Here is a 27,341-nt window from a genome sequence, read left to right as displayed (position 1 = left end):
TTGCTATTTGTTTGCCTATAATTATATAGGTTGTAGTTACAAATGCTATGATTGAATTGTAGACTGCATTAAATAGCAAAAAATGATTCGAACTTTATGTTTATAACTACAAGTAAAATTACACGTAGTTTCAACTACAAGATTTATTGCAAATGCAAGTAGCCACCAAGGAGTCCCCTCACCATTCTCAAACAATTAAAATTTGATGTTATAAAATTTCAACATTAAATATTAATTATTTTAATAAAATATAATAAATAATAAATTTTAACATAATAACACATGTAACTATTATAATATCAAATTATTTTATTGTGATATAATTCCTATAGCAATTGCTGTTATAATAATCTAATAATAACTTATAAATAATATTACCTTTTCTATTATAGTTATAAGAATAATATGATGATTATTGTACTATAATAGAAAAATACATTACTATAGTTATTAAAATTCTAATGTTATAATATACATTTAAAAATATAGCTATTATTATTCTTATCATCATAATAATACACTTATTTAATTATTATGTATCATAATTAATTTCTTATTGTAATATATATTTATAATATTATATAATAATGATAATTATGTTATAATAAATATTATCCTGTAATTATGAGTTGTTACACTAAAAAAATTAAACTTTTGTTAAATCTAACTACATTTCAAGGGCTATTAAGTTAGCAATGAACAATAACTAGAAATGCCAATATAACATACAAGAGATTAACTATGAAAAATTGTCCAAAATTTGGCAAAATTGGGTCCAGACCTAGATTTCAATTTTGCTAATTATGACACTTTGGGTTTGGATCAGCGATTAGGGAATGAGTATAATGCAATCGAAGCCATGTAATTTTGACCTTGGCTAGAGAGCAAATCTTAGAACTTAACAAAACTAGAGTTTTTTTTTTTTTCCCAAAAAGTCAATACATATGCTCGACATGGTATGGATATCCAACAATTAGCATAAAAAATTCACCTAATTATTGATTTTTCACAAAAAATCGAATTATCTTTTTTAGAGAAATATGCATTTTGGAAACCCATTTTTGTCCCTAGTTTTATTACAAGAAATCCAGATAGACATCTATGGGATATTCACTGCACTTGATGGGGACCATACAGTACACGTTGGAGTCGTGGGAAGAGCACCGTCTCCCCTCCTGCCACGTGACAGTTGGGCGCTTTTTTTGGTTCAAAAGAAGCATTTTTCTCATTGTTTCCTTTAAATTTCCATCTCCCAGGCTCTTACATCCGGCGCAGCACAATCGCCAACTATTTTTCCTTCCAAGTTTATAAGCCCTGCGGCCTCCGGTCGGAAATGGCGTCTTCGTGAAGGCAGCCGCGATGACGTAAAACTCCGGCCAGAGAGAACTCTCCCCCTTGGCAACCCACCCCCCCCCCCCCCCCCCCCCCACGCGGCGAAATCCCGTTACAGAGCTCGCCCTATCGCCATCACGACCATCCAAGGTTGTACCTTTCTTTCTCTCCGTTTATATCTTCCCTCGTTACTATTTTTCTCTTTAAACCGTTATTCTCTCTTAATTCCTTTTGGTTCTTCGTTTTTTTCTTGTTTGTTTTTATGAATTTTTGACCTTTTATGACGAGTTTCTTTGTTTTAGGAAAAAAATGGCGATTTTTTTTGCACCCAAATCGTATCGTTGTTCGGTTCTCTGAAATTTTATATTGTTTTGTTTGTTTTGGCGGTGATTAGGGTTTATGGATACGAATCTGGATCCTTCCTTGATATCTTTTTAAATTCGGGCCTTTCTTGTGGTTGGTCTGTGCGATTTGTTGGCTGGTTTGAGTAGTTTAATGCGAAATTAGGTTGGGTGCGTTAGAATTTGTAGAAGTTCGGCCACTTTTTTCATGGAATTAGGTTTTCGCATCTAACTTGTTCTCGAGTTATTTAACAATGGTGACTTTGAGCTTTGCTTCAGGTCTCAGTTTCTATGTTTCCTTGAATTGCTGATTCCCTTGGTTCTATTTACATAGGATTTTGACTTCTGAACTGTTTTCTATAAGTTGACCAGTATTTTTTGATGAAAATTAATTTTTGAAGTCAGTTCGTTAATAAGGTTTGCAATTTTTGTTGGTCTTGTTGGTCTCCTACAAACTTTCTTGTTGTGCTGTTTGAGAAGTTGATATTAGTTCTATGTGTCCCAGAGCTATGTGCTTTTCTGTCTACTTGTATCATTTGGGATTCATATTTTATGTTGATTTGTTTCTCAGCTGAAAGGCATTTGTGAACTTCTTATATCTTGGTATCGAAAGATGTATCTTCATGATAAAGAAGGGATGAAAATACAAGTTTTGGAATCACTGTTGAATTTTCTGAGCTGTGTTACTGGAAGTGTAAGTTATGCAATGGCTAGAACCTAAAATTTATATGTTTCGTTGCTATTTTCCCCCAACTCCGCTAGAGGATATCGTTAAGTTTTTTAATATTTTATATGTCCTTTTTCCGTTCATGTGGAGACCATGATCTTCAGCCCTTTCCGAAGTGAAAATTTTAGAGTTCTTTGTTGTCGGAATTCCAGTCTTTTGTTCGTGCTAGTCAAGTATTATTGTGATATATTGGATGACTTTGGAGATGACTGGAGTTTGGCTGATTATGTTTTGCATTTGACTTTTTTTCATTAATTTAAATTTGAATCTGACCGTGAGATTTGATTTTTCCCTCTAGTGTGACCCATTTTGGTCATTGAGTGTATTGAGATATCGGATGACTGTGGAGGTGTTGAGTGATTGGAGTTTGGTTGATTATGTTTTGCATTAGACTATTTTTCGTTAATTTAAACTTGAATCTGAACTTGAGATTTGATTTTTACCACTAGTGTGACCCATTTTGGTCATTGAGCATATTGCAATATATTGGACGACTGTGGAGGTGACTGGAGTTTGGATGATTCTGTTTTGTATTTGACTATTTTTTGTTAATTTAAATTTGATTCTGAACATGATATTTTTCCCCGGAGCATGACCCATTTGGTCATTGGGCATAAAATTGGTGTTGCTTTCTTTATAGACTTACAATTTGTGATTTGTTCATCTGTCTGTGTATTGATGTGGGAGTACATGTTAGAGGACTTGAATCAGTAGATTCCTCTGGAAGGGTTTTGTGGCTTTTCTCTATGGGGGCTCCCAAGCAGAAATGGACAGCAGAGGAAGAGGCTGCTCTCAGGGCTGGAGTTGTTAAACATGGGGCTGGCAAATGGCGAACAATATTGAAAGATCCAGAATTTAGTGGCATCTTACGTTTGCGGTCCAATGTTGATCTCAAGGTGAGTCTTTTATTAAATTGATTATCGATCAAATTCAGTTATTGTAAAATAATTTAACTTGTCAGACTTTAAACAAAAAGAATATTGAAAGTGGTAGTATTGGTACATGATAGCTTTCTCAATAATTTAATGTGATCCTAATGCTTGATGCTGAATATCAATCTAAAAATGCATTGGGTTGGTTTACAGGACAAATGGCGGAATATGAGTGTGACTGCAAATGGATGGGGATCTCGAGAGAAGGCACGGATAGCCTTGAAAAAGAGCCGACAGATTTCTAAGAATGATGATAACCCAAAGGTTCTCAATACGGAAGTTGAGGATATTGATAATGAAATTGTTGACACCAAGCATCTTGCAATGTCTAGTGAGAGTTTAAGGTTTTCTGGTCCAAAAAGATCTATCTCAAGGTTAGTGTATAATTGCATCATTAATTCCTGGTTTGAAGTTATAGACATGCAGATTTGCATCAGGCAGTTATGCCGGCCTTTTGCTATCTTAGTTGTAATTTGGACTCTAACCCTGTAATTTGAGGTAATTGTATTTGCTTTGTCTTTAAAGGGCATATATCTCTACTGTTATACAACAGACTATAAACTACTTTGAGAGATTTGTCCATGTTGTGTGCGATTCCGTCAGTGTGCTAATATAAATTTGAGGGCACCAAGCACAAATCTCCACGGTCCCACTATTCTCCTTACCTCTATACCACTCGCATCTTTTAATAGATTCACCTCACTCTAAAGTAGAGAAATAAGCAGAGTATACCTTACAAAGTTGGATTGTATTCATGTAGTAACATAGTCAATAGGATCTGTTTTTAGTCAGATGGAAAATAACAACCTTCATCTTATGTGAATTGCATGTCACAATTACACCTTATTGGGTGTGTATCGGCATAGGAGATCCCTTTTCATGAGGGTGCTTGCACTTGTTAATAATTTGGAGATGAAGAGCTTTGAGTGGGGATATTGTAGGAGCCTTAAGATTTGGAAATGTCAGCTATTGATTGGGAATATTTGTCGGTATGAACTTATGAGCCAGAAGCTATGAGAGTGTGATGGAATAAAGATTTAAGAAAAGTGACAGTTATTCTGGATAGGAAATATGGATCCATGCAAGCATGCTAGGATATATAGGGATATAGGATGTTGTCTTATTAGGCATTGATGAAGGGATTAGAAGGGATAACAGAACATGCATATGGTCTTTCCTGTCTTAAAAGAGCATATGGTAAGCTACGAGCACAAGGAATAAACAATATATTACAATTCCCAGGACATGCATGGGCAGTGACATGCCATATTTAGATCTTGCATTTTAAGTAAATTTTAGTCTACATATATATCGATGAGATGAGAAAAATTAAATGCTAAATTGGAACTATTTAAAAAACATCGGACGATATAACTTGGACAGAGACGGGGTGGCCAAAAAGCTCAGAATCTCCCTTATAGTATGGTCATAAATCCAACATCATCCCTCCCCTTACAAATTTGGCATGGCTGCCAGCAACACGTAAAATATTGCCTATTTCATTAGGAAGTAATGTTTCTCAAATTCGGAACAATGATCGGTTATAACCCATTCTGATAGATGCCTTTCTCTCAGTGCAGCATTTTACATGCTTAGGAAGTTGAAGAATTCTTCTCAAATAAGAAAGCCTTACTTGGTATGATCATATGGAAAAATCACCGCTTATATTGCTTCCATTATGTTTTCAATTGGCCGCAAATGATTCTTGCTGGAGACTAGCATGGTTTTGCCACCATTTTCCCTCTCCCTTCCGTTTCAAACTTCCAATTGTTTTCCCAATTATGCGTCATAGGTGACACACAAGGATACAACACCCTTCCTCTCTCTTTTAATCACAGCAGAAAATAAATGCTGCTCTTTTCACATCTTGTCATGTGTTTCTATTGTGCATGTGCCTCACGTTAAGACATGATAAAATTTTTTTAAGCTACTCTAAGGTGTCCTTTCAAATTTTTATTACTTTAAATCTTTTATGTTTTCTTTTCTCTTTCATTCCTTCATCTTTATTAAGGCAAGTACCTGCTAACATATAGAAAAAATATGGTTTGAAAAATATTGAGGCTATTTTTTTTGGCTTTTATACTCTTTAATAGCCGAATTTAATAAAAAAAGTTATTTGTTCATCAATATTAGGCACTCATCGTTATGATATAATCAATATTTCAACCCATAATATCTTGCCCGATATAATTTGATATAGTTTGGTATGTAGGCCACTAAGGTTTCAAGTCTTATGGGATGGGGCTGTCCCAGTTTTTGTGGAATGGAATGCACCGCTGTTCTGCCCATCTCGACACCAAGGATGGGGGATATCTCAAGACACGCAGGTCAAGATGCTTGGACGATGGCAGAATGGTCCTATCCTGATAGTTGGGATGGTACCCCATCTTGACATCCCACGAGATGTCCTTCTGGGATTTGAGACCATGTAGACCCCTATAATATCAAAATGTTGGCTAGGATTTCCTACTCAGTCTTTTACCATTTTAACTTAATTTATATATGTTCAATATTCAAATTAATATCTTAAAATAGTAGTTAATCTTAATCTTGGATTTATCGTATCTACCCAGATTTTAGTATTTCGATTCCTAAGATATTGGTTGAGACCCCAAATATCTTGACCCTTTTCCCTTTTTGCCCAAGTTTCCATCTCACCCGAGATATACTAAAGACATGGTCCATCTTGGTATCAGCTACCCACCAAGATAGCCAAGTTCTCAAGGTTTTGAAAAGCTTGTTACTAACATCTATCCTAATCCGATTCCTTACTTGAATCTATCTGGATATGTACATGAATTTTATCATCTAACTAATATTTGTAATCATAGCTGTCTCTGTCAGATAAAAATAGTTAGGAATATGAATACACAAATTCTGACATATTTAAAAAATATACAAATCAGTTTTCTGCCCTCTCTAATCTCATATAATTCTCATGAACTACAAAAGGGTAATAAGTGACAGCATTGACATATTTTCAATGGGATGTTTCTTCATCGGTTGACATCTTTAATTTAGCGAATTGCATTATTAACAGTTAGACGTTTAACCAGTGTAATCGAATAGAACTATAGGATCTAGTAAAACAGTCATGTGATCAAAGTTTTAAATATCAGTGGGATGGCAGAGCTTCGACCATCTCTAGTGTTGGGATAGGGCAATCTCCCTAGCATCGGGACAAGATGAGTCGAAAATTGGATTAGGATAGGATGGGATGTCCATCGTATCCAGTGCTGCGATGCGGGGGCATCCCACTCCATGGACATCCCATGATATCAAAACCTTGGATTTGATAGTGGATGCAATCATTTTTTGTTGTTTTTTGTACGATCATTTATTTTCTTTAGAAATAGTAAAAGAAAGTCGGGGAGGCCTGTATACTTTGAGTTAATAAAACACAAAATGGAGTAATATCCTTTCCTCAAAGTTTAACTTTCTGATTTATATCTGCAATTTTGTCCATATTGTTAATAGCTGATTTCATCCATTTTTATCCCTAAAATTACATGCACATGCAATGCATGCTATGGCAAAAAGGAAAAAAACATACACATGGATTAAATAAAATATATTATATTTAAAAAGCGCTTTATGAAATTAAAGTTAACGATTTTAATTAGTTTAGTATAATAATATTCTGATTATAAGCTTTAGGAAATTATAATTAATGCATTAAGTATAAGAAACTTTGAAGAAATATGTCATTTTATACTCCTTTGGTGGTTCCTTAAGACAGGCATGTTCCCACTGCACTGTTCTGTGTACATTTATATGTTTGGAAGCGTCATAAAGTTAAATACTTCTCAAGATGGATGATTAGAGAAATGATAGACTTTCTGCCTAGTACATTAGAGGCATTATGTTCAATAGGTAATCATGAGCTTATCATATTGAATGCAAGTAGAATAAAGAAATACAAATAATATAAATAAATAACTTATAACACTTGAAGTGCCTGATTTTACACTATTGGATGTAAAGTTGTTGAAGTATTACTGATTCAAAATACACTGAATTAAAGTGAATCTTGGAGATAAAATTAAAATTAAAAGCAAATATCAGTTGTTGCATTTTTTTAGATATGCTATGTGCACCTTACACGCACTTTGTTGTTCTTCCGTTACGAGATTCCCATCAATTTTATTCAAGGGCCAATTAATCAGCAAACTAGAAATACCATATGGGCAAAGAAGGCAATGTGATGTAGGGAGATGGGAGTGGTGTGGAAACTTAGGGCATGAACTAAAGAGAGTTATAAGAGGGAGGGAATATAATGCCAAGGTTTTTATAATCACAAAAGAAAATGAGGGAGCCAATGCGTGCGTAAGAGAGAATTGTGCCAACTAAGGAGTTACATTAGCTCACATTTTTGAGTTTCACTAGAGATAAAGATGATGGGGGCACAGTTATCAGAAAGAGCAGTAGAGGAGATCAATCTCATGATCTTGGGAAGAGACCAGATTTTAAGCACAATAAGTTATTTTAAAAAAAAAACAAACTGTGGCAAGGCCTAAAGGCAGGATGGACTGCTTGAAAATCATTATTTGGAGGTCCATGCATAGTATCTTTTATGTGCTCCCTCGCATGCGTAAGATCTTTTATGTATTCCCTCACATGTTGATGCAGCAAAGAGTGATTGGAAGTATTCACATAATCACTTCAAATCATGCATTGCCATGTCAGCACATAGGGGAGCACTTAAATCACTGTGCATGGTTAAGTATGAAAGGGGAAAGATGTACTACTCATGTATACAAGGAAAGAGAGATGTGAGGTTCGTTGCATGAGATTGTTATGAAGGGAAGGAAAGAAAATCAAGTCACGAGACATGTAAATAAATAAATGGAAACAAGCCTTGGATTCATCTAGCAGCTAGTGATTGGCTGACTTGTGAGGTAGAAAAGAGAGAGTAGGCAGAATTAGAAAATATAAAATAAACTGAAAATAAAACAAAAAATCCAATATTAGACAGAACATAAATACAAATGTAAAAATAAAATAGAAAACTGAAAAAAGTTAACATTGAAAATAAAAACACACTAAAAAAATAAAATGTGGGAAGAAAATTTGATGGATGGTTGTGATGCTATCTAAGAAGTACCGATACTTCAAAACAGGTGTTGTGGTAGTATCTAAATGTCGAATCTGGAAAATAAGTATCTGATTGTTTTATATTTATATTAGGGCTCAGATACTTCTAGGATATGTCTGGACATTTCTTAGATATTCCCGGGATACTTCTACGATACTTTTAAACTTAGCGGTGGGCCACTAGGCTTGGATCAAGCGGGTTTTGAACCCGGATTTGCATCCAGGTCTAATAACTTCAACTAAATATGGGATGACACCTAATCTCTCTCATGCCCTATGTTCTACCCTAAATCCCAATTGAGAGAAAAGAGGGAAGAGAGGGAGTGGACGGCTTGCTGATTGAAAGAGAAGAGAGAAAATGTAGTATGCATTTTTTTTTTGTGTTCTGCATTTAAGTTTTGAACAACAGAATTTGTATCATATATCTGGCTTGCTGATTTCTTAGTTCTTTTCTCTATATTTGTTTATTTTGTTGCTAGATTGTTTAATTTTTCAGCCCTTGCTCTTGCTAAGTTTTGCATTTTGCTGCATATTTTCTTATTATTTTTTCTAACTTTTTTAAATTATGTTTCTGGCTTGCTGGCTGCTGTCTATGTGTTTCCGGTAGAACGGAATATTATATTGCTGCATTTGTGCATCTATGAACTTTTAAATGTTTGCTGGACGCATTCTTATCATGTTCTTATTTATTGAGTTTTCTGTTGTTGATATTTATTAGGTTTTTAAAGCACACATTTAAAGAATACCATATCCTGGACATGTTTTATCCTATTTTTTGCAAGATTTGCTATATCGACGTATTCGTATCGTGAATCTGTATCCATGCTTCCTAGGATGCCATTTGTTAATATTTTTGTTATCATTTATTTATTTCTTATTTATCTGAATCTTTAAATAAACTTCTACTTTTGATTTGGTTAACTTTTCTTCTCTTCTAAGAGAGTGAGATAATGAGGACGGAGAAAGCAAGAGAAAAAGGATACAAAATGGAGGGATGGAGTTTGATTACAATGCAAAAAAATGAAGCCTAGTTTTGTCAGGGAAGGAAGATGTTAAAATTTTCAAGAAAGTGTATTAAGAGAGAAAAAAATCTCATTGAAGAAGAGGTGCATGAGATAATCATTTAGAGTCTGGTTCTTCAGGAAAGAAATCAGTTGGTTGCCTAATTGGTTAAGATATATGAAAGAGATCTTGAGTGCAACTGATTTATAACTCAAACAAGTGGAGAAAACATATTTACTAGAAAGATTTCTTGATTAGACTTGATCAGATTCACGGAGATGAGTTGAATAAGTGCGTTTCTTTTTTTTCTTTCTTTCCTTTTTGTGGCAGGTGGACTATAGATAGCAGTCATGAATGGTGCTAGTGTAAGGCAGGATTTTCCTAGATTTTTTATGAATTTAAAAAAAAAACTATCTTTTTCAAATAGAGTACAGATGTTGATTAAGGTGAAGTAGTGATAGACCATATCATCAAATATTTTATAATCCAATATCATAATGATTGTAGTGGCTGACCAATTTGGAGTTGTACTGACATTAAGTTATCTTGGTCAAGTGGAATATTTGAAGTTTTGAACAATTACCAAGAGAACCAAAATATTGAAATCCCTTGGCCAATTTATAACAATCAATATGTTGGACTATTGGATGATATATCAAAAGGAAGACAATTACTCTTTTGTTTAATATTTTGATTTTGATATTTCCTGATTTTAAACCCATTGTAAGAATGTGCATGTCTGTGTACATGTAAACAGGCATGTGCGCAAGGTCATGGTTTGCAGCATCTGTATGTCTACTTATTGGTCAAGACCTCAACTAGATAATACTTAACCGTGCTTATCATTTTTTAAGCATCATTTAAGATGAATTTTAGTTATTGTATACTGCGAATACAATGAGAATAGATATTATATGCACATGATTTAGTATAGAAATCTAAACCACCCATCTTGACTTCCATTCCTCACCTGTCCTCTTCATTTTCTTTGATTCTCTTTTTTAAGCTCTTGACATCTATTCATGTATACACCTCTTTCTTGTATAAAAGAGCACAGCACCCTTAGTTCTTTGCATGCAATTTTCTATTTTTTTGCTAATTATCCTTTTATCCTGCGAAGAGGCTTTTTCTCATTTTGCTGGACAAGGTCATAAAAACTAATTGTATAATTTGAAGCATATGGACTGTAGTTGCAATGGATATGGAAATGAAAATGGAAATGAGGTCTCAGTTGAAGCTGAGGGCCCAAAATTATGTGATTGGAGAGGCAGGCAACATTTTGCAATGTGTATATTGATGATTTTGCAACTTTCTTATGGAACAAGATTGACCAATTTGACTAGCTATACATCCTCTTGATTAGAGGTATAAAGAAGATCATATATTTCTTTTGACTTCCACTTCGCAGTCGTGGTTCGCAAGGGTGAACTTTTAGATTTTAGGTTTTTTTTTTGGTACATTGCTTTTAGATGCTTTAAGTGACATCATTTGTTTCCATTACCAAGCAAGCAGCATAAATGAATTTCTTCCTCCACTTCATTCTTCAGGTTTTTTTTAAAAAATCAACTAGGAAAGGCAGAAAAATGGTCTTGTCCGAAGAAATTAAAAGTACCAATTCTTGCTTTTGTGAAACCTCTGGATAAGCCCCAAATAAAGTTATTATAGCCCTTGTTATATGCAAAATGAGCTTTGGCCCTTATGTTTGGGGTCAAATTACTCTATAGGTCAAAGAGATTAGTTTTGTCACACTAAATTATTGTTTTAGGGAAATTGAACAGAGGTCCATCAAGATGGCGGCATCTAGTTCTCTGGCTTTTAGGGTGTAAAACTTTCAGTTGGTGAGGTACAGATTTCTCAAATTCTATAGGTGAATCTAATTTGACAGGATATTTTTGCATAGCCATTGAACTCAACCTGCGAATAAATAGAGCTCCAAGTGCTGAAATCTGTCTGGCTAAATCGAGCTTGTTGTTTTGACACTTGGAACATGGAAATAGAAATTTGTACATGGAAAATATGCCCTAGGAAGCATTAAATATTGCACCCCTGTCTAATCTTCTAAAATACAATTAAGCATAGCCTGTCTTGGATCTTATTTCCATAAAGTTGCTTGAAGTGGTCTCCTCACCGTCAACTGTTGAGGTGATCCTTGTAGGTCAACGAGAGAATTCTGTTCTGAACAATTTTGTTACTTTTATATCTATGATACAGAAAAAAGGAGAGAGATGAAAACTTGACTAATAGAATGAAAGCTGGGTGGGTAACTTGACATTGTGCTTTTGGGGTATTTTGGGTCTGAAACTTGCTTTCATGATGTGCGGGAAATTTGATAAAATGACATTTTATATTGGGCAATGAAGAGGGTCTAAGCAAATTAGATGAAATGTAATGGAGTTGAGAATGGCATGATTGATATGTGGTACGACAAGAAGGATAGCTCGAGGAATAAGTCACACCAGTTAAAGACAAAGGAACAAAGAACTCATTGAGATGGTATAGGCATCAGCAACAAAGATTTAGAAACGGTCTCGTATGAGAGATGCTTCAATCTATGTTGATGGTCAACAATGAGGAGTCTAAGACTAAGCTAAAATGGATAAAAGATGTGAGAAAGGATATGTAAGGGTTTGTGGTAATGCCAGAGATGACCCTTATCATGAAAGATGAGAATTAGGAATGATCCATTGACAAGGATCTATGTGGTTGACATTGGATAGTTGCAATGAGGCTTGATGGTTGAGGAATCAGCGATGCTATATATTTTACTGAAACTTCTGTTAATTCCTATTAATGCATCAACATAAACATAAATTAAGATATTTTTCACAAACATTAATAAAATTTTTGACAGTCCTTTCATTGCTAACGCCCCATTTGGTTGCACGATAAAGATGAATAAACCGGAACAAAGCTATCTTTTTCTGTTTATTCTACTTTACTCTTCCAAACACTAAAACTTTATCCCTGAAAAGGGACTTGGACGGGCAGTTTTGAGTTCCCTCAAAAAAAAAAAAACACAATTTATACTCATGGAATCTCCAAAGCTGCATTAAGTTCTGGAAAGTTGGTCAAATAGAGTTATTCCTCCATTTTCTCTCCAAGTTGTTTTTCCTTTTTCACTTTCCTGGATAACTTTATTCCTGAACCGAACGGCGCCTAAGGGTCAAGTTGTTTGTCAGTTTTTATCAATTGCATATACAACTATTGATGTCAGAGGCAGTTTTCTGATAAATTATGTTAGCAACCTAGTTCTTTACACTCCAGCATAAAGAATGTGAGCCTTCGTACGTAATGCTTATGTCATTGTCTCTTTGGAGACATCTAATGAAAGAGTTTAATTTGATGCTTGAATTGATAGTAAGTGATAAATGTTTTCCTAGTTGGACTATCTGAGTGGCTTCTTCTTCTTCTTCTTCTCATCATCATCATCATTATTATCTGATAAATTACATTAGCAGTGTCCTAGTTCTGTATACTCCAGCATAAGGAATGTGAGCCTTCTTGCATAATACATGTGGTGCTAAACAATGACTTTTCATAGTCTCTTTTGAGACATCCAATGAAAGAGTTTAATTTGATGTTTGAATTCATAGTAAGTGATAAATGTTTTTCCTAGTTTGAACTATCATCATTACCACCACCACCATCATCATCATCTTCTTCTTTTTCTTCTTCTTCTTCACCACCACCATGTACCTATTCTTTGAATATAAATTACATTAGCAGTGTCCTAGTTCTCTACACTCCAGCATAAGGAGTGTGAGCTTTCTTGCACAATGCTTGTGCTAAATAATGATTTCTCATTGTCTCTTTGCAAACACCAAATGAAGGAGTTTTTGATGCTTGAATTCATAGTAAGTGATAAATATTTTCCTAGTTTGAACTATCATCGTGGTCGTCGTTGTCATCATCATCATCATCATCATCATCTTCTTCTTCTTCTATTACTACTACTACTTCAAATATCTCCTGGTTTTAATTCTTTGAGAGGAACTCCAATGGAACTCCTACTCTTTTTAACTCTCTGAAAGCAACTCTGATAGATGAAGTCCTTCTTCTTTTTCTTCATTTTTGTTTGTTTATCTGCCATGCAATATGATACTTGTTGAAGGACCGATAGGTAACTGCCCTGATGCCATTGTACGCGTTATTGAGAATTGACTTCACTGTGGAGATAGATTACTAAAATTGGAGAAGCATTGGGGCTTCTTTTCATAAATTGGGGATTCAAATATTATTAGATTTGCTGAGGAGTCATTGAGGTAGAAAGTATAGCTACTTAACAAGGACCAACAACATTGCCCCTCTTTTACCATATTTCTTATGATATTAGAACTTTTGGTGCAACCCATTTGGCGGACAATCGTGGCTAATTTTTTGAATGCTTGGAAGAAATTTCTCTGCTCTTGTAATTCTTTTTCTTTATATATTGGATATGTTATTAATAAGGAGATCAAGTTCAAACTTAAATACCTTAAATTGGATGTTCTTCCATCATGTGACTTTCTGGAGTGCACTGTACTTGATATGGTAAATTGATTTATAGTAGAAATATGTAGTAATCTTGCAATGCCTTGCAATAACTTTGCTATGAAAATGGCCTCTGAATTGGAAGCTTCAGATTTTTCGATTTCGTTTGTCATCATAATTATCTTGTTTCTTATTTTAACAAATACTACTCTTAAATCATAATGAATAACAGATAGCACAAATACGTTTTTTTGACTTGTTGAATAGGTTTCTTTCCATTTTGATAACTCCTTTTTTTAGGAATGGAGTCTTTAGACTATTTGGGAAAGATGCAGATGTATGTATTGAAATTTTATTATTTTGATTTATTTAGAAAGCTGAGACGTATTTCAAGTAGTTTATCAATACTATCTGCTTAATGCCGCAAATAATGTAAAAGAAACCAATTTCAAAGTAGAATTTTTGGCAATTCTTTGGCTTAAACTAAGTTGATGTTGATCTTCAAACTAGATTTACTATATGGGGTTTGCTCTATAACCTGATGTCTGATATGCAGCTCACAAAAACTTGTAAGAAATGTGACATCATTTTGGATGGATATATAATTTTGATTAGGTTTACATGGTTTGCTTCTTAATGTTTGCATTATTTTTGACTATGGAGGAGGATGAGATTGATGTCTTAATTAATAGTGAATATTTCCAAGTTGGTGTTTCCCATCGATTTAGTACATCTAATAATATGCCATGTTTAATTTTTTGGTTTTTAAACTATTTTTTAAATATTTCTCCTTATGTTTATTATATTTCTTAAATTATCTTTTTGTTGGGCTTCCATGATCTTTGGGCATCTGTCTAGTGCCTAGATGCTAAATGGCCCCTTCTTTTGCTTACAGCAGTCGCTAAAACATTGTTGAAGGCAAAAAAAGGGGATCAAGATTGATGGATAAGAGATGTCACTAGTGGTGGTTTTATTTACTGCACACACATTTGTTGCATAGTACATTAGTAGGATATTGGTCTTTTTTCACAATACTATTTATACGATTATTTATTGCCTTGTAATAAGAAAAGGGAATGAGAAAGAGCTGCAAATAGCTGTATGTTGTAATTAGGGCGGCATTGGCAGCAAGATAGAGAGGCACAAGTTTTCTGCACTATACACTTGTGTCAAACTTCCATGGTATCTTTCTCAACAAATTTCTTTGTTCCACACTCTAACAACTGTGGTACCATGCCATCATCGTCGATATTATGAGTCAGATTATTTGATATAATACTTCTTGTAATTATCTCTTTCTTTTAGCTTAGCCAATTTTTTAAATGTTTTTGTACCTAAACTTTTCATCCAATGTTGAGTTTTCTTGTGACTTGGTTCCTATGCCACTTTGGACCTATCAGTTATCCCTAATAATTTCTAGCTGTTTTATTTGATTTCTTTCTTATGTATGTAGGCTGGACAATCTTATAATGGAAGCGATTACTACTTTAAAGGAGCCTACTGGGTCCAACAAGACAGCTATTGCCATGTATATAGAGGTGTTTTTCCAACCTTTGGCTGATTTTTTTTTTTGTTTATTTTACTTGGACGAAAGTTACTGTGAAAGTTTTATCTTATTTAATTGCAATTCCCTGGATGAGTGGCAACGAAACATTTAGTTTTAGTTATTTGTTTCTCTGACTTTATTGACATTAGAAGCTGGATTCAGAAACTTATTTGATTTGTTTGATCTTAAGGAAATATAAGCAAATATTTTTCGAATATTTACAATAGCTATATGCCTTGGGCATATGATCACTGTATAGGTATGCCACACTGCCTTACACAATGGCTTGATTTTTTGTTTTTATACACTTTAGTCTCCCATTTTGTCTGCTCTAGGAAAATTTTCTTTGGAAACCATTTCCTTCAGCTTTTCAATTTTGTAACTACTAGATATAATATTTGAACGGAGGTTAGATTCAGTTGGCATGCACATCCACATATTTAATTTGAATTTCTAGCTTCTTTTCTATTCGACTAAAATAAATGAATGTGGGCATCTTATCTTAGAGAATATCAACATTGCACTTCTCCTTTTCATGGAGAACAAATAGTTCCTCCTTTATATTTCGGTAAGAAAGAGAGAAAAGGACAGGGCTGAGCAAAATATGTGCTTAACTTTTAGCATGTTCACTTCATGGAACATGTGCAAGTGTGTAAGTTCGAGCATGACCTTGCATAGATGAAATAAAGGCTTCTTGTAAGATATTTAGTCCAAGGTTAGCCGTCTTCGTACCGGACCCTATACTGATGCTATACTAGTACAATGTCGGTATGGTACGGTACGAAATTTTTTTGGCATACCGACACAGTATGGTATGCTCTGTACCGTCCGGTTTGGGCCGGTACAGCATACCATGATTTAGTCATAATAATAAGAACACTATTATTCATATTTCAGAGCAGGCGATCATGCATTTCATGTCAGATTATGGGAATCCTTTGCTAAATGAAGGTGTTGCCACTGGGATTTTTCTTTTCCTTTTCGTGTTGAAGATGGCCGATAGTTTTATCAATCAGTATGATGCATGCAGGAACAATACTGGCTTCCCCTGGATTTCAAACGGTTGTTGTCTGCAAAACTGAAGGCATTGACTGCAAGTGGGAAATTGATTAAGGTAATTTACCTTCTCATGCAAAATGCAAAAGTTATATTAGATCATGGCAAATATTGTAAGATGCATCGCAACAGTATTGGGCATTGATACCAGTGCATTGGATTTGTTCATTTTCCTCTATAATAATGGAAAGTATCTGGTGCTTTGGCATTGACTTGCTATGGCTCATTTCGAACTGTCTAATCTTAGGTAAAAATTGGTCTAGATACTCATTTATGATTGTTTAGATTTAGTATTATATAGTTGTTTCAGACTGGTCCTTGGCAAATTAACAAGCTGTTGACTGAAGCATTCTCATGGTCTACCCTTTAATAAAGCAAATAGGGTCACCATCTCTGACCTAAAATCCAGTTATATTTAAGAAAAAAGATTATGCTATATTGCATGTTTTTCTCATTAATTTTCCTTATGCTGCATTGGTTAGTTTGAAATCTTTGGAAGACTGATTAGAGAGGTTGATGAAGCTGGAGCATGTCTACTGAATTTTGTTAGGGTGAATGGATGGAGTGTTGGGTGGAACAAGGGAGTTCCCAATGAGTTTTTAATAATGGTAATTAAAGAATTAGGTGGAGAAAATCATAGTTGTACTAATAGCTCACTTATCTAAAAAGAAATCTTCAGGAATCTTGATATTGCCACTGCAGGTGAAACGCAAGTATAGGATAGCACCAAGTTCAGTTTTTTCAGAAAGAAGAAACTCCAAGGTGTTTCTCCTTGAGGAAATGAAATTGGAGCCTCTCAAACCAGAAAGGGATGATATAAAAGTTCTTACAAAAGCTCAAGTTGATTCTGAACTAGCACAGATGAGAAGCATGACTGCAGAGGAGGCTGCAGCTGTTGCTGCTAAGGCAGTTTCAGAGGCAGAGGCGGCCATTAAAGAAGCCGAAGAAGCGGCGAGAGAGGCAGAGGCTGCAGAAGCTGAAGCAGAAGCAGCAAAGGCATTTGCTGAGGCGGCTATATTGACACTTAAAAAACGGAATGCAGCTAAACTGGTAATGTTGTGTCACTTGTGTGTATATGTCTCCTCAACACATGCGCACACACACACACATGTGATTTGTAGTCAGTATTTTGATGCTTTAGTTGATTGACCCTTATTTGGGTCTTTATTTCAATGCACATGCCTTCTTTTATGGTATGCATAGCCCATATTTGAGCCCTTATTCACAAAATTGCAATCCTGTCTTCCTATTTTATGCCTTGTATGGTTCAAATAGCAATCAAGGGACTCTGTTTTGTTTTGTTTTGTTGGTGGAGATGTTAGTCTACAACGTGTGCCGTATTTTTCAGACTTCAGACATATCAAGCAAGTGCCTCTTGTTTCTGTCAATTTATCTTGTACTTTGTAAAATTACCTACTTTTCTGTTGTTAAAGTATTCGGGATTTCTCACTTTTAATCTTGAATATCTTTTTTTGGATGTGTATTGATAAATGACTGTTGTCCAATTAAGTCACTCATTTGTGTCAGGTTTTATGTGGTTGAACTTTCCCGAGGATATATTGATTTCTCATGTATTTCTTTAGCTGTAAAGCAGTTTTAGAAAGATGTGATATTTCTTATACATTACAAAAAAAACATATTGGGGTTCGGGGTTAATTATTTGGTTGGATTTCAAACTTTATCTTGTTTCACTTCCCCCTCAACTCAATCAAACATTCCACCAATGCCTTTTCTTCTTTTAAGGGTTTGAGGCAACATGATCCTCTGCCGGCCATTTAATTACCTTGATATTTGAGGTCTTCCATGTGTTTTAATGGTCACTTTTGGAGAATCTAATAGTTAGAAGTTCATATATTCTAGTAGGTCTAGTTTGATAATGCATCTTCAGGGGTTCTTGGGTACTATTTTGCCATTTTGTTTTAGTCTTTTAGGTTTGAGGAGAGTTTTAAGAACAGTTGTAAAGAATTCTTAGATATTCTAAAATAGTTCTCATTCACTGTCTCTTTCTCTCCTTTTCCTTTTTACCTTTCTCTTTTCTTCTTCCTCACTTCTTCATCATCCCCATGATGAGGGCCCTAATTATGATTGCACTTTGATTGCAAATTTGCAATATCTATTGCTGCCATTAGATGTAGCTATGGATTTTCCATCTGCTGACCTAGAATAGGTTGTGAGAGTCAGCTTAAAGAGTCATGTAGGATCTTGGTTAAGCAGATTCGGGTATCCTAGGCACTTGCATAAAGTCAAGCACTAGGGAAGGTTCAGCAGCCATCTAAGCTGCCTCGTAGAATGTTGCATCTTCTCTCTTTTTTCCCCCCATTTCCTTTTTATTCCTTTTTTTTTTCTTTTTCTTCTTCTTTGTTTTAGGAAGGAAAGGGTGATTGGGTAGTGGGTGGGGAGGTTTGTAAGAGTCTCGATTTGTTGTTTCCAAGGTTTATCGAACTGGTACTAGGGGTCATATTGGCCGGCAATCGATTCAGTACAGTACAGGTCGTATTGTGCCAATCCAACACGTACCAAACTAGGGAGAGGGAGTTAGGGAGAGGGAGGAGAGGGAGAAGGGGAGAGAGAGGGGCCCATGGAGAGGAGGGTAGAAGGAGGAAGAGAGGGAGGGAGGGAGAGAGAGAAGTGGGATCGAAGGATGTCGACGATCGCTATCGGAGAGGAGAGAGAGGGAGAAGAAGAGAGAGATGTGGGATGATCTGATGGAGGAACTAAGCAGGTGGCATCGATGCGAGAGGCGTTCACCTTGTTCGATGCCTAGAGCCCTTCGACCACTAGCTCCATGACATGGGAGAGAGGGGGACCTATCTCGTCAACGGTGGTTGGCATTGAAAGAGAGAGCGACAGAGCTAGGGCACGATCGGAGGATCTTCCATCTTCGAGAGAAATCTTCACGGGGTGAGGGAGAGAGTTTATAGGCCACCAACCTGCAGGGCTGAACTATCTAGAGTCGGTGTCAGTTCAGTACGTGCTAAACCACCTTATTGGGTTGGTTTGGTGTTCTTTAGTTGTTTTGCTTTAGTCAGCAATGACATCGTTGTCTTATATATTTGATACTTGGAAGTACTTTGAGTATCTAATGTCACTTTTAAAGGCTTGATCCGGTCACTTTGTTACAACTTTTTCATGCATTAAGTAATTTAAGAATTTGATGTTGATTTTTAAGGTTTCACTAGGTGTGTTGTTGCAAATGTTAATTAAAACTAGTGCAATTATAGGATTTAAGTTTTTCGGATTGATTATTAGGTCAAATGCTTGATCACTTTTGTGTGGGATGTGGAATCATTCAGTTATGTTCATACGGAAGAATTCTTTGTAGACACGGTTGTACCGTAATTGCCAAGTTGTGAAACTTTAAATGGAAATGATGATGAATGAAATTATCTCATGCCTTTGTTGTTTTCTTTGATATGTGAAATCGCTTAGACATATAGATGGATACATGACTAACCACTATTATGTCAGATTTTCATCTACAACAATCAAGTTCGCATATGGTGTAAAATCTTTGCTTTCCTACTGAAATAAAGAAAAGGAGTTGCTAGCCTTTTTGTTTCTTACAAACATGTTAAATGAGGTTGGAAATTCTCCACCAGGAAACTTATCTCTTAATGGTACTGGTGTTTAGGAATTAAAATATTTTGAAGAAATATTTTTTGTTGAAGAGGATGTTTGGAATGGGTTAGAAACATTTCTTCTGCTAAATCATGTTTTCCCATTTGGGAGGGTTTGCTGGTGAGATCAAAACCTCGCTATAATGTGATTTGACACTGGATTGTTTGGGGGAAATGTGAGGGAATTGACGGTTCGTATGCCTATCAAAAATATGCAATGTGCATAAGGCTAAGGGTGGGAAGACTCGTATTAGAAGGTTGGGATTGTGACCACAGCTCTTTTAAGAAGTGATTTTACATGTTAGATATTTTGGGTCATTGAATAAGAGTACTGGTTAGAATGTTGAATCCATTTTTCACTTCACTTTCCCGTTACTATTTTTTGTGCAAGTTTGAATTGCGAGTAGTGCAAATCTATAGTTCCTTCTATAATCTCATTCCCACTATGATTTCTAGGTGAGATTTGCAATTCTAAGATTTAGAGGGTAACGAGAACATTCTCATGAAAAAAAAAAATGCCGAGTGAGGTAGTATAATGATGGAATGCTTTACCTCTTAAGTTAATCTTTCCTATGCAGGGGACTTTAGAAAGTTGGGATGCTTCTTATTGGATATCACGTTTTAAGACAAATATAGATTCAGGTTTTGTGATATCCACAATGTGGTCCAACCTCTTTTGATGTTGTTGTTTGAAGCTTAAATTTGATTTTTATAGGAGATGCCAAAGTGCAAATTTGTTTTTAGTTTATGGCAATGAAATGCTTTGGTGCTTATCATTAAGCAGAAAACGCTTTGACCTTTACTTGTCCATTTTCTCCCACCTGGTTATCTTAGAGCCAACGAGATTCTATAAGTCCAGCAATAAGTGGGCTTTCATTTTGAATATCCTCTAGTTTTTGTTACATGCTATTATATAGTGATATTGTATGACTTGTTTGATAACTTCAATTCAAGAGGAACTAGTTTTTCATTTGGCTGGTTACTCTTGGAATAAAAAACAAGGAAAAAAAGGGAACTTTACAACCTTTTGAATTGAAAAGGAGATGGATAAGGTTATGTGGGCTCTGTCGTTGAGAGGATTAAAATATTTCCCATCTACTCCTATCATCTTTCTCATGGGTAATTTGAACCAGATTCTGGTGCAATCTGACACCCCTTGCACATGTATAGACATTTTCTTGGACCTAGAGGTGGGTGCTAGGTGGATTGTTGAACTCTCTCTCCACATGAAGTGGTGACACATGGCTCAGTTGAAACTAGGATGGGGAACAACTAATGGACTGTCCCCTCTTTCTGATGGACAGGCACGTAGCAACACTAGCTGCAAGAAGAAGATGCCCCCCCCCCCCCCCCCCGGTTTTTGCTGGACCAGCAAATAGCAGAACTAGCAGCAGAATAAGGAAATGGAGAGGAGGAACGATAGGGGACTTACTGGATCCATAAAGTTGCTCATCCTACCACAAATATGGCAAAGGTTATCCTACATATAGGTGAATGGAAGTCCAATTGATCCGTCATGACCTTGTACCCTACATTTAGAAGTGGGGTGGGCAATCCAGGGGTTTGCTTTCCATGAGGTCTTGATTTAGTATCCTCCGCAAGGTTGAGCAGAAGTCACAAAGTTAATGCATCTTCATCAGATGGTTCAGGATAACTCAATTTCTTGTAAGATGCTTTGAGGACACCATATGTTGCCATTATCATCATCACTCAGATCTTTCCTGTTTGAGGAAGTTCAAAGGCTCATAGATCATGTGCATAGTGGTATAGTACCCTTAATATACTAAAGGCGAACACCAATGTTGACATTCTCGTCAATGACCAGAATTCAAGAGGGCAAGGGAAATTGTAAGACAGATACTCATTTTCATCAATTATATTGACCCAACTAAGGTTCAGTAACCTTCACATGGCCAAGGAGAAAGAATTAGTTTTCTGTTCCCCTTAAATTTTGAATCTGGCATTTTATGTACATTATTATAATGCCTCATACTTGATATTATGTAGAGCATCTATTCTTTTACATATTGCTTGTATGGTTGTATGACTGCACCCATTCTTTCATTTGACAGCATCTTAGTTTAATAGAATAGATTAAAGGAGGCATTCCTCTTTGAAGGACATAATTAAGTGCAGTTTCATCTGAAGTGGGAGAAAACATGAACCTGCATACAATAATCATCTAATGAATTCTCTAAAGATTCAAAGTTGGCTACACTACCACCTATGGACCATTAAAGTGTCAAGTCAGTCTTTTGCAAGAGTTTGCATATTACTACTTTCATATCTAAATTGCGGTATGCTGCATAAGTGACTTTTCCCTCGTACATTAGAACAATTTCAAACAGACAATTTGGAATTTATAATTTTTAAAACTAAAATTTTTTATCTTTGCGAATTTTTGCAGATGGTTCGAGTTTGATAGGGAACAACTGGGTTATTCTGCTGTATTTCCTCATTTTCTCCATACAACATTGCCAGACGTGCTGCCTCTTTGTTTTGTCAAATATGTATATGGACAAGGTCTGTATAGCTTGGATAATGCAGGTCTCCTGTAAATAATGACCCTGGGAAACCTTTCTTGGCTCATGATCCCTGGCTGGAGGTTTCCCAGTCATCATCAGCTCCTTGACCTTATCATTTTGTAAGACATTAATGTGCTGTCAGAAGTGTCAGAGTGGAGAGCTGGGTTTCCATCAACTGAGAACTTATTTCAGTTACTTGGTGCATGACATCATTTGGACTTGAGTTGTGTTCTGTTGTATGTGCTCTTTCTTTGGTTTTGCTGTAGAAGCGACTTAATAAAGAGGATTGAATTTTATTCCATCTTTACAGGCTAACTCTTTGCTTTTTGAAAGATGATATGGTGATAAGGTTATGTTTTTGGTTACAAAATCATGTAGACCTAGAAGTGAAGTGGTTGCTCTTCCTGTCATGTGGTGTGGAATTTTTCTGGTCAGTGAGGTCATGGCTTCTGATCATATTTTTGTGAAGCTCTTCTTAGAAAAAATCTCTCGGGCTAAAGCCGCAGGCAATATCAAATACCTTGAGGCAATGCCAGAAGCATTATTGTCTTGGTGAAATTTTGTTTTCTTGAGGTCTGTTTCCCCTGCATTTTCTGGAGGTCCTGTTCAGGTGATTCACTGCATTTTCTTGGTTGAATGCTGGAGGTGTCCTAAATATTGTGCTTCCTCAGCCAGTCGTGACATTTTGTTTTCTAATCTTTCCGGATGAATATGTACTTATGTAGTTTGTTATCATCCATCCTATCAATTGTTTTTTTTAAGAAGTGCTTATTTGGACCTGAATATATTCATTGGTGATTGTTGATGGAATTGTTGCATCGATAATATTTTTTATTATAGCATTATTGGCTGCAATTATTTTCAGGCAAGGTTAAAGAGAAGGGATATGACCATATTTATATTTTCATGTATTGTTGTTTGGTAAATATGGATATGGATATCAATTGAATGTTAAAATTTATATTCATTTTATTTTTTAAATAAATGTGGATACAAATCAGATGTTGACAATAAGGATGGCGATATGAATATAAAATTGGCTAATTAAAACTTTGAATCCCTAAATTGAATATATTACTGTATGAAAAATAATTAAATTAAAGACATGCTAATATTGTCACTTTTTTTAAAAGTGTTATTAGATTAAATAAGATTGTTAATAGAATTAGATATTCAAAAATAAAACAGATGGTTGTGCATAGACATTTATATCCATTTTATTTTTCTTATGGATGCAAATATTGATACAGATATTGGTCGAATAGTAAAGGTTGGATACATATCTTTGTCGGATGCTAAAATTTGTATATGTATTTAGATAGATTTAGATATAAAAATAAATTTAAATAGGTATTATTCTATTCATTTTTACGTTTTGTCTTATATTAGGAGGAAAAATGTTATCCTATGATGAGGCAGCTTACATTAGAGAACCTTTTTTTTTCTTGGAAAATGCTATGGGGCACCTACCGGCCACCCAAAAGGTTTCTCATGCACTCAATACCATACAAGGTGCGTTATGATCTATGGGAGCCAGCCCCTGCTTTATCAGTTCAAGGTTTCTGATCTATATTATCTTCATCGATGACTTCTATCCTTTAAAAGGAAGTCAGATTTCTTTAGATACTTTGTTATGTTTCACGAATGGTAAATAAATAACTTGATTTTAAAAAAATCAAGATTTTTCAGTCAAATGGTGGTTGGAAATTCGGCAAAAAAGAGTTTCTCGATCATTTTTCTGCTGGTGGAATAATTTTATTTTTCTGTTGTCATGTCCTTGTACACGGAACAAAAATAGTGATACCTAGTATTGTGGTTCAAATTTGGCCCGAGGGTGACCATGCTAGTAGAGTCGAAGGAGCTGCCGGTGGTTGGAAGGAAAAGACGGGAGCCACCACCTGTGCGATGGCCGCGGACCTGCACAAAACCTCACCGGTGTTCCCGGTGAGGGCCCTCCGACGATTAAGTTAGAGTGGGGTAGATTTGACCCAACCCAAAAGTTCCTTAGAAGTTACATGACTAAGCTATTTATAGTCTCGGTGGAGTGGCCCAGGTGGCGGAGGCACTGTCAGCCCTCATCATGAGGGGGCGTGGCTTTGAGCCGGGTGGCGTGCAGCTTAGACTGGCTGGTAGCGTGTAGTACTGCCCGTTCTTAAGAACGGTAGGGTGTTAACAGTCACGGCAGGGTATGGCCAGAGTGGTCAAGGTGCCGTCTGACCGTTGAAGGCCAGATATGGAGACGTGATACGGTAGTGTTGCAAAGTATGGCTACGTAGATGAACGTAGGCGCGCGCATGGGTGTGTTTGTTGGTGAGGCCGAGCTCGTTAAAAGGTCGTGTCATGCATTTGACGAGGTCGGCTTGATGGGTGCTGAGAGTAGCTCGGCTTTTTGGGTTCCGAAGTGTGCTCGGTAGAGCGCCCCAAGCTCGAAAGTCAGGGCGTACTACTGGGGTAGGCGCTCCGAGCTCGGTCGGGGTGGGTTGGCGAATACTGGAGGCACCCCGAACTTGATCGGGGGAGTCGGCGAATATCTGAAGGCACCCCGAGCTTGGTCGGGGGAGTCGGCGAATATCTGAAGTTGGTGGAGCTTTTGGCGGAGTTCCGAAGTCGGGCTGGCTCTGGGCCGAAGTGAAGATTCAACCGATTGGCGTTGATGTTTACTGGGCGGCTTTTTAATTGTGGGCTGGACGATCCATTTTTCCCCTTACCATTTGCCTCCCACTTCCGAGGTCGAGCTGCCTCACAGCTCAGACGATGGAAGTAGGCAGACTCCTGGTCGTCCAGTGCTTCAATCACATAGGCAAGAAGAGGTATGTACCGAATTGGGTATGCCTTGGCACATTTCTTGGCCGAGAGCTCGACGTCGGACTTGGGAGGTTCGAGCTGCCGGGTTTTCTTGAGTAGAATCTGCCGTGGAAATTTTCTAGTGTTCCATTTGGGCATTCCTTTCTGAGGGTTCGCTGGAGTAGGACGAGGAGGGTTTTGATCATTAATTCTCCATCCCCCGAAGCACTCCGTCTGGCGGAACGTGAGAAGCCGGCCATTAATGTTGGGTTGTGGAGCCTGATCCATTCCCTTTTTCTAGACCCCTATGTGCACTATGGTGGTGGAGGATCAAGGGAAGACAAGCCGGAAAGAGTTCGAGAAGATTCAGAGTTGAATCAGCAAAGAAAAATTCTTCAGCAAGGTCCGGAATCGACTCCAGCAGACTTGGAGTCGACTCTGGCATGCAGGTAGACTTGGCACAGCTTTTTGGAGTCAACTCCAGCAGACTTGGAGTCGACTCCCTAGTGTTGGAGTCGACTCGAGAACTCTAGGAGTCGACTCCCACAGGTAGACAGAGAGGCATTTTCTGTGGACTGTTGCCGAGTCGACTCGCAGAATTGCGGGAGTCGACTCGAGCACGATTTTTACGTGAGGCTGAGTTATGAACCGAGTCCAAGTCAAAGTTTTTTGTGCCCTAATCAAAGTAAGAGATTGGGAGGTATAAATAGACTTCTTGAGGAACACGAGAGGTAGGCGGCAACCTAGAGAAACCCTAGAACTCATACATGAGAGGCTTCAAAAGGAGATCCTTGGTGTGCATCAGGAAGACGATGTGTTGCTCGTCTTGAGAGAGATTATTTGCTGTGAAAAAGAGAGTGTTCTCTTCTCTTGAATCTCTGTAACTTCCTTTTGATCATATAGTGAAATATTGATCTGTGCGGCTGTGGACATAGGAGCAAGGGACTCCGAACCACATAAACTTGAGTGTCTTGTGCGTTTGCTATCTTATTTGCTGTGTTTTTCTTTCTCCTACTATTCTATATATTCCGCAATCGTAGGGTTGATCCCTAACAACTGGTATCAGAGCATTCTGGTTCAAAGAAAAAAGTGGGAGCAATGGCGGCTGAAGAAGGCAAGGTCAAGATTGACATATTTGACGGCAAAGATTTTGGTTTCTGGAAGATGCAGATCGAAAATTATTTATATCAGAAGAAACTTCATCTACCTCTTGAAGGTGTGAAACCGAAAGACATGCCACAGGCCGACTGGGATTTAATGGATCGTCAGGCTTTGGGAGTTGTTCGCTTGACGTTGGCTAGAAACGTTGCGTTCAATGTTTTGGAAGAGAAGACAACAGCAGGTTTGCTGAAAGCATTATCGAATATGTACGAAAAATCTTCGGCCTCCAACAAGGTGTACCTAATGCGCCGTTTATTCAATCTGAAGATGAGTGAAGGTTTCTCAGTTACGGATCACATCAATGAGTTCAATCTGATTACGAGCCAGTTGAGCTCAGTGGAAATCAGTTTTGAGGATGAAGTTCATGCTCTAATTCTTCTATCCTCCTTGCCAGAAAGTTGGGGTGCAACGGTGACAGCTGTAAGTAGTTCCTGCGGCTCAAACAAACTGAAGTTTGAGGAGGTCCGAAATCTGATACTCAACGAAGATATCAGAAGGAGAGAGTCTTGTGTGAACTCTGGTTCGGTCCTGAACACATCTGAAGGCAGAGGAAGAACTATGCAGCGTAGTGAAAACCGTGGCAGATCGAAGTCTAAGAGGAGGAGCAAGTTTAAATCGAAAGGTGATGGTGCTGGCATTGTGGCAAGAAGGGCCACACGAGGAAGAATTGTTGGCTCAGAAAGAAGAATCCAAGCAAGGGGCAGAACGAGGAGTCCGTGAATGCAACCACAGATGAAGCCAATGATGCTTTGAT

At 36.8% G+C, this 27,341-nt stretch overlaps 1 protein-coding gene across 10 annotated transcripts; it reads left to right on the top strand.

The window, feature by feature from the left end:
* The first annotated feature begins 1,230 nt into the window (after positions 1–1,230).
* On the top strand, positions 1,231–22,943 carry LOC103710510 (single myb histone 6-like). Of its 10 annotated transcripts, none has more exons than XM_089925289.1 (9): positions 1,272–1,482; positions 2,245–2,367; positions 3,112–3,296; positions 3,486–3,706; positions 15,352–15,436; positions 16,475–16,558; positions 16,983–17,108; positions 17,203–17,550; positions 22,525–22,943. In XM_089925289.1, exons 3-9 carry the CDS (start codon positions 3,147–3,149, stop codon positions 22,537–22,539), a joined length of 1,029 nt encoding a protein of 342 aa, XP_089781415.1. In that variant the 5' UTR covers positions 1,272–1,482; positions 2,245–2,367; positions 3,112–3,146; the 3' UTR covers positions 22,540–22,943. The 10 variants fall into 10 exon arrangements, with proteins under 10 accessions (XP_038987890.2, XP_089781416.1, XP_089781412.1 ...); XM_089925288.1 differs by having other exon boundaries at positions 1,468–1,482; positions 3,098–3,296; XM_089925290.1 differs by lacking the exon at positions 2,245–2,367 and having other exon boundaries at positions 1,245–1,482.
* Positions 22,944–27,341: the final 4,398 nt, after the last annotated feature.

Source organism: Phoenix dactylifera, chromosome 9, assembly GCF_051530095.1.
Source record: "Phoenix dactylifera cultivar Ajwa chromosome 9, Ajwa_hap1_PhDact_Kaust_v1.1, whole genome shotgun sequence".
NCBI lineage: Eukaryota > Viridiplantae > Streptophyta > Magnoliopsida > Arecales > Arecaceae > Phoenix > Phoenix dactylifera.
This window is presented reverse-complemented; position numbering and strand designations above follow the sequence as displayed.